The 12,437-nt window shown below is 47.7% G+C and overlaps 1 protein-coding gene across 3 annotated transcripts in view; it reads left to right on the top strand.

Annotated features, from left to right (window-relative positions):
* Window positions 1–12,437, top strand: part of GPATCH2L (G-patch domain containing 2 like) — a 67,266-nt gene that overhangs the window by 30,689 nt on the left and 24,140 nt on the right. For all 3 annotated transcript variants that reach the window (XM_075531967.1, XM_075531965.1, XM_075531966.1), the window contains exon 6: window positions 8,100–8,185. In XM_075531967.1, coding sequence (XP_075388082.1) covers window positions 8,100–8,185 — 86 coding nt within the window. The remainder of the gene's footprint in view (window positions 1–8,099; window positions 8,186–12,437) is intronic.

Below are 12,437 nucleotides of genomic sequence, written 5' to 3'. Positions count from 1 at the left end.
ACAGCACTGGCGTGTGTGCCTGTGACTTAGGCTCTCTGCACTGCCTCTGGAGTGGGGGTCGTCCTGCCTCTGTGCTGATACACTTTCCCAGGCTCTGCAGCTCTGAGCTGTAGGCCTCTGTTCCAGTGCAGACCAGGGACCTCTGCACGCTCCGACACCCTGGACGCGATCAGTTTCTGAATAGCTGGTGGTGACATTGGTAAGCACGCAGAGTACAGTCTGGAGAACTCGCAGTTGAAGAAATCAGCCTATGTCTGTGTCTACATTTCATTTTAGAAAGGTTATTTTCAAAGGACACAGTACAAGGTGACAAATTGTGTAAGTCACGAAAGACCTTGGCAATAGGCGGTTCCGTCAGGTACACACGCGGCTCAAGGCCACACCCCCTGTTCCACAGGAGAACATTGAGGCTGTCTTTCCTGTAGCGCTTCCCAGCCTTGGACACCCCAATGGAAGTCCCTGTGAGTTGGAAAGGACTTGAGGGTGTGGGCTGAGGGGCTGAGTTAGGAGTTTAGTTTGGAGAGAACTCAGGGAGGGCCTGGAGTGCCTATCACGCCCGTAACCCTGGGGAGCTTGGTGTGCGGGCCTCTTCGCAAAGGGCTGCTATTAGATTTTTTAAAGAAGTTTTTCTATTCCGGTGGCTTTAATAACCACAGGAGGTCTATCACTCACTGTACTAACGTGGCAGGCATAGCACGCTGTGTTTATAAGATGACTTTTTTGTATTTGATCATTAGCAAAACACTCGGATGAGTCACATGTAACACTTGCAAGGCATTTCTCCAAAGGAAAGGATCTAATTGCTGCTGACGGTTGGAGGTTGCCTCGGCCGGCTGGCACCGTTAGGGGAAGTGCGAGTCTGCTAGGTAACAGCTCGAGCTGTGCTCGTCTCTTATTATGGGCAGGTGATGCTCTTGCTCTTGTCGTTGCAGGAGAGGAGCACAAGTACGCTGGGCTCCGAGAGCATAGGCCGCCTCATTAGTGACCCCCGGCTGAAAGAGTACGTGCACAGAGTCACTGTCTGTCTCAATCTGCTCCTTGAAGCAGGAGACAAAGGGACGTTTCACCAAGCAACCTAGAAACCAGACCTCAAGAGCGAGAAAGGAGATCCTAAAGATTTGGAAAACAGTTGTAAAGAGGTTATAAGTTAACAAAGCTAACACGTTAAACCCCAACATTAGTTTTGCCTTCCTTTCAAGACAAGCTTTCCGTGTCTACAGGCGCTACCTTCTCATTTTTCTGCTTCAGAAACCAATTTTGTTTAAGTTGACTGATGCCTGTTTGTGTGCTGATATGCTCTTCCCATTAAAATAAACATTAAGAAGCTGCCATTGAGTCCGCCCTGACTTGTGATGGTGTGTCAGAGTGGACATGGGCGCCAGTGGGTTTTCAGTGGCTGATGTTTGGGAAGTGGATCACCAGGTCTGTTTTTCTAGGGTGCCTCTGGGTAGACTCGAACCCCCAATATTTTGGCTAGTAGTCGAGAGCATTAACTGTTGGCACCATCCAGGCACGCTGTTGGATTTTTGTGTACCAAGCGGTCTTGTATGTTGTTACGTGCTGTGAGCTGTGTCACTGATGACTCAACCCACGGGACCCACGTGTCAGCAGAGCGTCCAGAGAAGGACCTAGGGACCTCCTTCTAGGGGGAAGCAGATGGGCCTGTGAAAACCTTGTCAGAGCGGCAGGATTTTGTGATAGAGGACTGGAGGGTGAGCCCCTCAGACCGGAGGGATCTGAAATGTATAAACACTAGCAGTTGCCGAACATGAGCTGGAGAGCTTGGAGACCCATTAGTGAGCTGCAATGGACCAGGTTTGGCCATTTTCAGTGGGACAACCATGATGACTATGCTGGGGTGGCAAATTGGAGGGGATGATGGCACGTTCCTTGTCAAGAACATTTCAAGCTCTGTCCTGAAACAGCACTTGAGCGATGGGATCATATCTGCGCAGCTACAAGGAAGATCACTTCATACAACTGTTGTTCAGCTTGACATGCCGGTCACTGATGCCAAAGATAAAGAAATTAAGGAGTTTTACCGACTTCTGCAGTCTGAGATTGCTCACTCATATAATCAAGATGTGTTGAGAGTTACTGATGATTAGAATGGGCAAGTTGGAATCAAAGAAGGATCAGAAGTTGGCAAATACAGCCGTGGTGATAGAAATGACACTGGAGATCACGTGCTAGAATTCTGGAAGACCAAAGACCGTGGTCTATCCTTGTGAACCTTGCCAGACGGAATACACAGCATCAAATCAGTCTACAGCTGTAGAAAGCTCAGTGGAGTAGCTCAGTATCACCAGTCAGAGCAAGGTCAGGAGCTAACTGTAGACTAGACCATCTCTTGCTCATATTGCAACCTGAAGCAGAGGAATGTGAAAACCAGCCCGTGAGAACCAAAGCACAACCTAAGTCTATCCCGCCTGGACTTAGAGGCCATTTCAGGAATAGATATGACCCATTGACCAAAGACTAGGCAAGTTATGGGATGGCATCGTACATGAAGAATGAAAAGCGTCATGGAAAAGACAGGGGGAACTAAAAGGTCCAAATAGGTGTCGGAAGAGACCGAAACTTGCTCTTGAATGTGGCGTTACGAAACAGAAGAGAGAAAGCAAAAGAGCTGAGCCAAAATACTTCAGAGGGCAGTTTGGGAGACAAAGGGCAATTTATAATGAAGTGTCCAATGGCCCAGAGTGGGGAAACCAATAGGGAACCCTGTGTGCAGTAGGCATTTCTCAGACGGGAAGAGCTGAAGACAGAACTCACTCCCTAGGTGCAATACTGAAGGATTCTAGGGCAACAAGGTGAAGGACGCAGGGAGCACGAAAGCACATAGAAAGAATGCACAATCACTAGACCAAAAGTAATTGGTGGACTGTCAGCCATTTCAGAAAGTAGCCTGGGATCAAGAACTGGTGGTGGTGAAAGCTTCACTGAAGGCACTGGCAAAATCCAGGCTCCACCACCGCTGGACGTCCCCTGACAGAGGGGTCTCGGGGAGGAGACGAGCCAGTCAGGGTGCAGTGTAGCAACGATGAAACATACAACTTTCCTCTAGTTCCTAAATGCTTCCTCCTCCCCTACTATTATGATCCCAATCCTACCTTGCAAGTCTGGCTAGACCAGAGGTACAGATAGGAACTGGAAACACAGGGAATCCAGGGCGGATGATCCCTTCAGGACCAGTGGTGAGAGTGGTGATACTTGGAGGGTAGAAGGACGGTGGGTTGGAAGGAGGGAACCAATTACAAGGATCTTCATGTGACCTCCCTGGGGGATGGACAACAGAAATGTGGGTGAAGGGAGACGTCGGACAGGGCAAGATATGACAATAATTTATAAATTATCAAGGGTCTATGAGGGAGGGGGCAGCGGGGAGGGAGGGCAAAAATGAGCTGATGCCAGGGGCTTAGGTGGAGAACAAATGTTTTGAGAATAATGAGGGCGATGAATGTACAAGTGTGCTTTACACAATTGATGTATGTATGGATTGTGATAAGAGTTGTATGAGCCCCTAATAACATGATTTTAAAAAGGAATAAAGAGATAAAATGGGGGGAATACCCCCCAAAACCAGGCTCCAGGCATTGACACAGTTGATCTGCTTCAACGAACAGATGCAATGCTGGAAGTGCTTATTCGTCTACGCCAGGCGTCCTCAAACTGGCCTGCGGGCCACACGCAGCCCGCCAGGGACATTTATCCGGCCCACCAGGTGTTTTTGCCCCATTTTGTTTTTTTACTTCAAAATAAGATATGTGCAGTGTGCATAGGAATTTGTTCAAAGCTTTTTTTAAAACTATGGTCCGGCCCTCCTGCGGGTCTGAGGGACAGTGAACTGGCCCCTGTTTAAAAAGTTTGAGGACCCCTGGTCTAGGCCAAGAGGTTTAGAAGACAGCTCCTTGGCCAGTCGACTGGAAGAGATGCCTATTTGTGGGCACAAGAAAGATGATCCAAAGATAGATGATCCAGAGGAATATGGAAATCATCGAAGAGTATCATTAATGTCACATGTAGTAGAATTTTGCTGAAAATTATTTTTAAACGGTGGCAGCAATGCACCAGCAGGAAACTCAAACTCAAGTCAGCTTCCGAGGGGGAGGGTTTGGCATGAGATAGACATCACTGCTGATGTCACATAGATCTTGACAGAAAGCGGGGAATGCCAGAGATGTGTGCCTGTGTTTAATTGACTTTGCAAAAAGCTTCGCCTGTGTGAATCATAACAAATCATGGAAGCTTGTGAGGAATAAGAATTCCAGAACACTTAATTGTGCCTCTGCAGAACCCGAACATAAACTTCAAGGCATTTGTTTGAGCAGCAGAACAAGGGAATGCTGGGCGCTGTCCCCTTAAGATCAGGGAAGGGGCGCCTCAGGCCTGTAGCCATCTTTCCACTGTGCCCTCTGTGTGCGCTGAGCAGATACCCGGGAGGGTGGGCCAGGTGAAGAGGAGCACAGCATCTGGGTTGAAGGAAGGCTCGTTAGCAATTTGCCTGTGCAAGTGACACAGTCTTGTTGGCTGAAAGTGAAGCAGAACCCGAGAAAGTGAAGAAGCACTTGCTGAAGATCAGAGGCTACGGCCATCATGATTTATACCTCAGTAGGAAGAAAACGGAAATTCTCAGCACTAGACGCTAAGCAATACCACTCCACACAGAAAAGATCGAAGTTGTCAAGGGTTTCATTTTACAGAGTCTGTAATCATGGAAGCAACAGTCAAGAAATCAAGCGCCGTGTATTACGTTTAGCAGATCTGCTGCCAAAAACCCTCTCTGAAGTGCTAAGGAGCAAAAAATGCCAGTTTGAGGACCAAAGTATGCTCCACCCAAGCAGTGGTATTTTCAGTTCCTGGAGAATGAATAAGGAAACTAAGGCGGGCTTGATGCCTTTGAACTACGGAGTTGGGGAAGAATATTGACTATACCACGAACTGCCAGAAGAATGGCCAATCTGCCTTAGAAGATACGTAGCCAGAATGCTGCTTAGGTGTGAGGAGGCCAGGTGAGTCTGTGTCTCACGTGGTGTGAACATGTTACAGGAAAGACCAGTCCCTGGAGATAGATAGCGTGTGTGATTAAGGAGGTCAGAAAAAGAAGACCCTTGCCAAGAGGAATTGACACAGTGGCTCCAGTGGGCTCAGACAGAGCAAAGATGACAAGGATGGCAGAGGACCGGGTATTTTGTTCGGTTGTACACAGGGGCGCTGTGAGTTAGAACCAGCTCAGTACCCCCTACAACCACAGCCTTTGGAGAAATGTTTAGGCCTATTTATGGTGGTAGGAGCACTGGAAAGCCTGTAGCGGATTGAGCTTCCCTTTCTAGGACCAGCCTGGTCCCCAGCATGGCTGGCTGTTTGCTGCCTAATGTGCACATCATGTCCATCCCCAGGTGTGATCCGAAAGACAGACATCCAGCCTGATCTTTTCATCTTCAGAGGCCCATGTGTGAGTGGTTGGTGCCCGTGTTGAGTTGGTACTGTGCAGCTGAGTGCATTGGTGTCACGTGGTCATCTGGGGGTTATTTCTGTCTTGCCCATTTTTGTCCTTTTGAGGCTTTTTAACTTTTTAAACCATTATGAATTTTTCCTTTGAAGAGTTATTTTCAGCTGAAAGGCTTACACACACACTTTCCCTGAATCCCCCCTTGGTCCCATTTCTTCCTTGGTCTTCATTCTTTCTCCCAACATGTTTCTCTACTTCTCTTGGGGTTCGCCTCCTGCTTCTCTCACTGTTTCTCTTCCGTTCTCCCCCTCTCTAGTTTCTGGTTGCCATCAACTGGGAAGAGAGAATGGAATCAGGTAAGATCACTCGGGTTGGTCATCTGTATCTTATCATTTGATTTTCTCTTCTTTGGCCGCTGCTTTTCCTCCCATTTCTGCTGGTGCACCTGAGGTCTGGGCACCGTTGCCGCTGGTCTCTGCTGCTCGGGGAGGAGAGTTCCCCACTGATGAATACGGTAGCTGCTTTTCTCTTTGTAGGCGCAGTTGTGCTCCTTAGTTCTGGTAACACGTAGTTCATAGGAATCCACTTTTTATTTTGGTTTCTAACTTGGTGGTGATCGTTGCTCCCCTGAAGGATAGGTCAGTGGAAGGAATCGCCAGTGTCGGCATTGAGTAATAGTGATCTTTCAAGCTCTGTGTGGGATCCAATGGCCAACAGCAACTTGAAAGGTTAGGTAGGACACGAAGGGGCAGTGAGTTAATGTTCCTGGGGGAGGACTTGCTCAGAAAAAGAACATACTCAAGCCACTGAATTGTGAGTGTAGAAACTATTGACTTAGGGCATGTTTCACTGTATATTCTCAACAATAAAATGAAACAGTTGCTATTTATATGCTCCTCCATGTTTTAAGCTGTGTGACTTTGTAGCATTGGTGATCAGCTGTAAAATAAAGTCTGGGAGATAAAAATTCTCAGACTTTGTACTGCTGATTTTTGGTCTTGTTTGAGTTCATCCTTTTCTGCTCAGAAGCTTACTGAGTTGAGACACACTTGAGACTTGGAACCTTCATAGTGAAGTTGCTGTTTGACAGTGAACCAGGGCAGGGTGCATAGAACTGGGGATAAGTGAGGCCAGTTTAGGTGGCCTGTGGACACTTTGTCTTTTAAATTACACGCGAAGGTGTACTTTCGAACATGCCATCATTACATCGAGCTGATAATTTCATGGGAACTTAACCGGGGCAAGACTAAGTGAAATGGATGAGATGAAGACAACGGTGAACGTAAACAGTAGCATCAGTGGTGTCCCCGAGGAGGTATGGGAAAGACTGCTCTTGTTTGTATCGGAGGCTGTAAAGGCAGAAGGGGACCAACCTATGACAGCCACCTGGTTCACACCTGTTATTTGCAGAGGAGGAGCTCGGCAGCCCCGAAGGGTTACATTATTTGTCCAAAGTCACCTGGGTGGTAGAGCTGGGATTGGACTCCGGAGTACCAGGTAGGGTGGCTACTTGGTTTGTGTTATTTGTAGGTAATCTTGAAGGTCTTGTCCAAAGTTCTTCAGTCTAAAGACGCCTTTCACCAAATATTTTAGGGAGGACTGACTATTGATTGGGTAAAAAAAATCCCGAGCTTAAGCAAACAGAGAAGAAAAGTTGCTTGAATGTGTAATATCTCACTTGATTTTCACACCCACCTCTTAGGGCCGGTCGATTTTTACAGAAGCAATATTTCCTTTGGCCCCACAGTAACCCCATAAAAGAGATTGGGTAGATATCGATATCATGTGTTAAAATTTACCTTGTACTGAAGATGCCATTTTTAACACATGGCCAGTCAGTGGTGGACTAAAACTAGACGTTAGATACTCTAATTCTTAGTCTGGTTCTGATGCCGTGCCGCTGGTATATGCTAACCACAAACTAATTTGCCAAGATAGTGAAATGAAAGGTAATTTTATGCTAGTTTTCTTGAGAATAAGTACTGATTCTTAGTAAAACACCTAAGTTCCTGGTCATAAGAATTAGAAAGTAACTATTTTCTTCCATTTAAGTGATTATCATGTTTCACAGATTTTTGAAAATTGTTGCTTACCAAGGAATGGTGTACTTTTGAGGTGTGCCAGTGGTTTGGTGTGTTAAAGACTTAGCTACAAACCAAAGGTTGACCTGGCCGTCCACATCCACCAGCTGCTCGCTGGGAGAAAGATGTGGCAATCTGTTTCCATGAAAATCACAGCCTTGGATACTCTGTGGAGCAGTTCTGTGCAGAGTCCCCTGACTTCCAATGGCGGATTTGGATCTGGGATGCTGCTTATGTGGACCCAGTGTTGAATGTGTGCAGCGACATGTCATGGTCTCCACGTTTGGCTTGGAAGGAGCCCTGACTGTGATCTGCATGGTCGGCAGTTTGAAACTACCAGCAGCTCCACAGGAGAAAGACGGGGCTTTCTACTCCCGTCAATAGCTCTGGTCTCAGAAACCCAGGAGTCAGCACTGACACGATGGCAGTGAGTTTTGAGCAGTTTGGGTTGGCGAGGTAGTTAGGCATTCCACGGGGGAAAGTAATCAAATTCAGGTGACCCTAGAGTACAGAATCAGGTCCCTTTGCTATTTTCTTTACTAAAGTAATTTTATTTGTTCCTACAGTTTAATCCCCTCTCTCCCCTTTACTCCCTGGATGTTCTTGCTGATGCTTCTCACCGAAGGTGCTCACCAGCTCGCTGCTCTGCCAGGTAATTGCCCTCTGGTGGCTGTGACTTGTTTCTGGGTAAGAGTTTTTATTCTTCATAACACTTGGCAGATTCTCAAGTATTTCTGTGTGTCCAGTTCCATTCGACCCGTGTACCAGCCTCTGTGATCTAGAGATGTGTAGAGTCAGCGGAGGCCGAGCAGGGCTAGGGTGGAATCAGGGCTCATGGCTAGTGTGTCGGCCCATCTCTCGTGGCTCTCATTTCATATTACTTGTGGAACTAAACGCCCATCCTCAGAGAATGTTCTTAACGATCCTTGCTGCGACCTGCGAAGTCCTGAGTAATTTTGTTTCTGCCTACATGTCCAGCCTCCTTTTGTGTAATTCCCCTGCCCTCTAAGTTGAGGAGAGTCAGCTACCCCAGGGAACGTCAGTTTGTTCTCCAAAAGAGCCCTCCTTTCCAGCCTGTGGAGCTCCACACCTATTCCCTTTGGCCTCTCTTCACCTTTGTTCAGGTCTGGCCGCCCCAGGCAGGTCATTTCAGGCGACCCTCTTTCAAGAACCTCTTCCACTTCCCTGCTGACGAGGGCTCTGCACCCCCCACCCACACTGGACCTTGGGGTCGTGTTCCCTGATACAGCCCCAGACCTAACAGGCTCTGGGCCTCCGTTGGCCTTGGGTCGGTATTGGTTGAGTCAATGAATTTTATGCTTCTCAAAAGACATTCTCTGAGATGACAGGGGAAGTAAATATGCTTTTAATGGTAGTACCCTTTAGCGGGATTCTTGTGTGTACAAAAGATCAGGTCAAAGACTAGACCAGAGAACTTTTCTTATTTCTGTTGCTAGGAAGAATCTGTCTCCTAGTTTCTGATCATTTTTATTGTTTTCTCCGTAGTAAGTTTTTAACTGGGTCCACATACATTTGGGGAGCAGGTTGCGTCGAGAAGCTGTTCTTTCAGGGCTGCACTTACCGTGTCCACGGTGGGTTTTGGTCGTAAGCTCAGCACCACAACCCACCGCCAGGTCTTCCTTCTGGAGAAGTCGTGTCCGTAGATGGTGCCACAAGAAAGTTGAAAACTGGGATGGTGGTAAAGGACTCATGTTTGCTTGACATTCTGTCCTTCAGTGGCGTTTGCTGCCTCTTTGTCCAGGGACTGTCTTCAGGGAGCGTACATTCCCGTGGGAAAGTCCTGTGGAAACTGATGCTCACAACACGGGGGTGAGAAGAGCTGGGTAGGAAGGCGGTGCAAGGAGAGCAGGGCGCCCCGGGGAGCACAGGAAGACTGTCCTGGGGCACTCAGCCCTCCTGGAAGACAAGGTTTCAGCCCCTAAGAAGGCAGTCCTAATGCGAGGGACCTGAATCCAGACTCAACAGAAAGACAGCGTAACACCACCTCGGGTTGGATGTGGAAAGTGAGCACCTTTGTCCTGTTCCTTCACCTCTGCTGCTGGAGCCGTGACACCCTGGGAGCCTATATCACGGTTCCTGCTTTCTTAGAAGCCCTGTCCTGGGTGGTAGCTTCTTGCTTCTTTGTGTATCTCATGACCCACACCATTATCTTCCCTCTTTTGCCTGGGAGGGCTTGTGGCCGGACTGGGAAGCATAAGGGATGTGGCCTGTATTTCTGGCCCTCGCTGCTTCAGGCATGGACCACTGCTGAAGCCCACACACCTTTCTCCCTCCCGTCGGCTGCGGTTCTCACTCTCAGGCCTGGGACACAGTGGGGTCCCTTCACAGTGGTGAAGCGGCCATCTCACCACCAGGGGCTTTTCTAGCTGCCCTGGTGGCAGGCAGACTGATGAAATCCGATTCAGAACTGGACAGCGAGAGGCCATTGAACAAAAGCCTGGCCCCGAGGAGGGAGTGGGGGTGGCGGGAAAGAGGCAAGTGAATAACTGTTAAAAACTATTGCTAATGGAAATTTTATCTTTTCTTGTTCCATTTTATTTGTAGTAGGAAAAGATTTCTTTCAAAAGCATGAGGGCAGCATTGGGAATTTCACACCCATCATTAGAACGGTTTTTGTGTGTGTGGTGACTGTGTTATCGTTAGTGGTATAATTTTATTTTGCGGGGAGAGAGGGTTTCCTGTTTTATCACAGCTTTCCCCGAGGAGGGCTGGTGTATTAATTTGCTGTATTGCCTCCTGGCTGTTCCCAGGCTGTTTTCCTCTTCATCATGGAATTTTTAATGGCCCTCGTGCCTCTTGGGAAGCATGTGAGGAAGAGTTCCTCCGGGAGCGCTTCCCTTTTTTCGCGTGCCTATAATTACTCTCCTGTAAGCTCACAAAGAGTTTGATAATCAGGCCTGAACTGTGAAGGCTGCCTCCTGTCAGCTTACTGTGCCGACGCTGCTGCTTGCCTGCCCGGACGTTGCCGGCCCTGCTCACCAGACACCAACTGCCCAGTGAGAGAGAGGGGCCTGGGACACTGCTTCACCCCTGCAGCCACGGGCAGCTGCTGGGGGCGGGCTTGCACCCATCACTGTTCACCGTTGCACTGATGTAAAGAAAACACAGTGTTGACATGTCACTTTAAAAACAGCCTCAATGGCAGGTAGGGCTGGAGGAGGGTGTCATTGGTCTTTTTGTACCATGGAGTGCATTTGTGGATGAAAAGATGTGCAGAAATGCCACTCTGGAGACACTTAAGTTTGGTAGTTTACAGTCTGGATACCCACGGATTTGGAGCGCAGGCCTGATAGGACTTGATCAAGGGCAGTGTAACCGAGAGGAATTACTGAAACCCAAATGAAGGCTGAGCATGACAGTGGGACAACAGGAAAGTAAAAGGAAATAGAGGAAAGAACTAGGAGGCAAAGGGCATTTATAGAGGTCTAATTACAGGCATGTACATATATAAATATTTTATATATAATCATGGGGAAATAGATCTATGTGCATATATTTATAGGTTTAGTATTAAGGTAGCAGATGGTCATTGGGCTTCCACTCAAGTCCTCCCTCAATGCAAGAAGACTTTGTTCTATTAAACTGGCATTCCATGATGTTCACCTTGCTACCACGATCGCTGAAGACAAAGTGGGTGCATAGGCAAATATGGTGAAGAAAGCTGATGGTGTCTGGCTATCAAGATATAGCATCTGGTATCTTAAAGGCTTGAAAGTGAAAAAGCGGCCATCTAGCTCAGAAGCAACAAAGCCCACATGGAAGAAGCACATCAGCCTTTGTGATCACGAGGTGTCGATGGGACCAGGTATCAGACATCAAAGAACAAAAAAAAAATCATATGATTATGAATGAGGGGGAGTGTGGAGTAGCGATCCAAAGCCTATCTGTAGGCAAGTGGACATCCCTTACAGAAGAGTCACGGGGAGGAGATGAGCCAGTCAGGGTGTACTATAGCAACGATGAAACACAACTTTCCTCTAGTTCATTAATGCTTCCTCTCCCCCCACCCCGCACTATTATGACCCCAATTCTACCTTACAAATCTGACTAGACCAGAGGGTTTGCACTGGTACAGATAGGAACTGGAAACACAGGGAATCCAGGACAGATGAACCTCTCAGGACCAATAATGAGAGTAGCGATACCTGGAGGGTAAGGGGAAAGTGAGGTGGAAAGGGGGAACCGATGACAAGGATCTACGTATAACCCCTTCCCTGGGGGATAAACAACAGAAAAGTGGCCGAAGGGAGACATTGGACAGTGCAAGACATGGCAAAATAATAATTTATAAATTATCAAGGGTTCGTGAGGGAGGGGAGAGGGGAGGGAGGGGAAATGAGCTGATGCCAAGGGCTCAAGTAGAAAGCAAATGTTTTGAGAATAATGAGGGCAACAAATGCACAAATGTACTTGACACAATGGATGTATGTATGGATTGTGATAAGAGTTATATGAGCCCCCAATAAAATGATTTTAAGAAGGAAAAAGAAGAATCATCGTCTGCAAAACTTAAAGTCAGCTCTGGGTGCCCCCTCCCTAGCTTCTGGTTTAATTGATCTGGGGCCAGGCCCAGGTATTGGCATGATTTCAGCACCCTCGAGTAATTCTAATAAGTAACAGGGTTAAGAACTATTGCCCTAAATGCCTATAGCCTATGACAGAGTCTGCCTACCAGGGAGTCCCATTTCGTAGTGGGTATGCCTCGGGTTTTGGCATTCTTTGCACAATTCCTTATGGGAGGTAGACTTCTGGACTTGTCTTAGCCTGGGGCGCCTGCTTCAGGTCAGGAAAGAGGGTTGGTGTCTTGTGCAGTGCCCAGCACAGATCGATGTTCAGCACTATCGACGTCCCAATTCACAGCCACTCTTGTGTGCAACAGAACA

This window comes from Tenrec ecaudatus, chromosome 14 (genome assembly GCF_050624435.1).
Source record: "Tenrec ecaudatus isolate mTenEca1 chromosome 14, mTenEca1.hap1, whole genome shotgun sequence".
Classification (NCBI taxonomy): domain Eukaryota; kingdom Metazoa; phylum Chordata; class Mammalia; order Afrosoricida; family Tenrecidae; genus Tenrec; species Tenrec ecaudatus.
The sequence above is the reverse complement of the archived record's forward strand: the minus strand, read 5'-3'. Positions and strand labels throughout refer to the sequence as shown.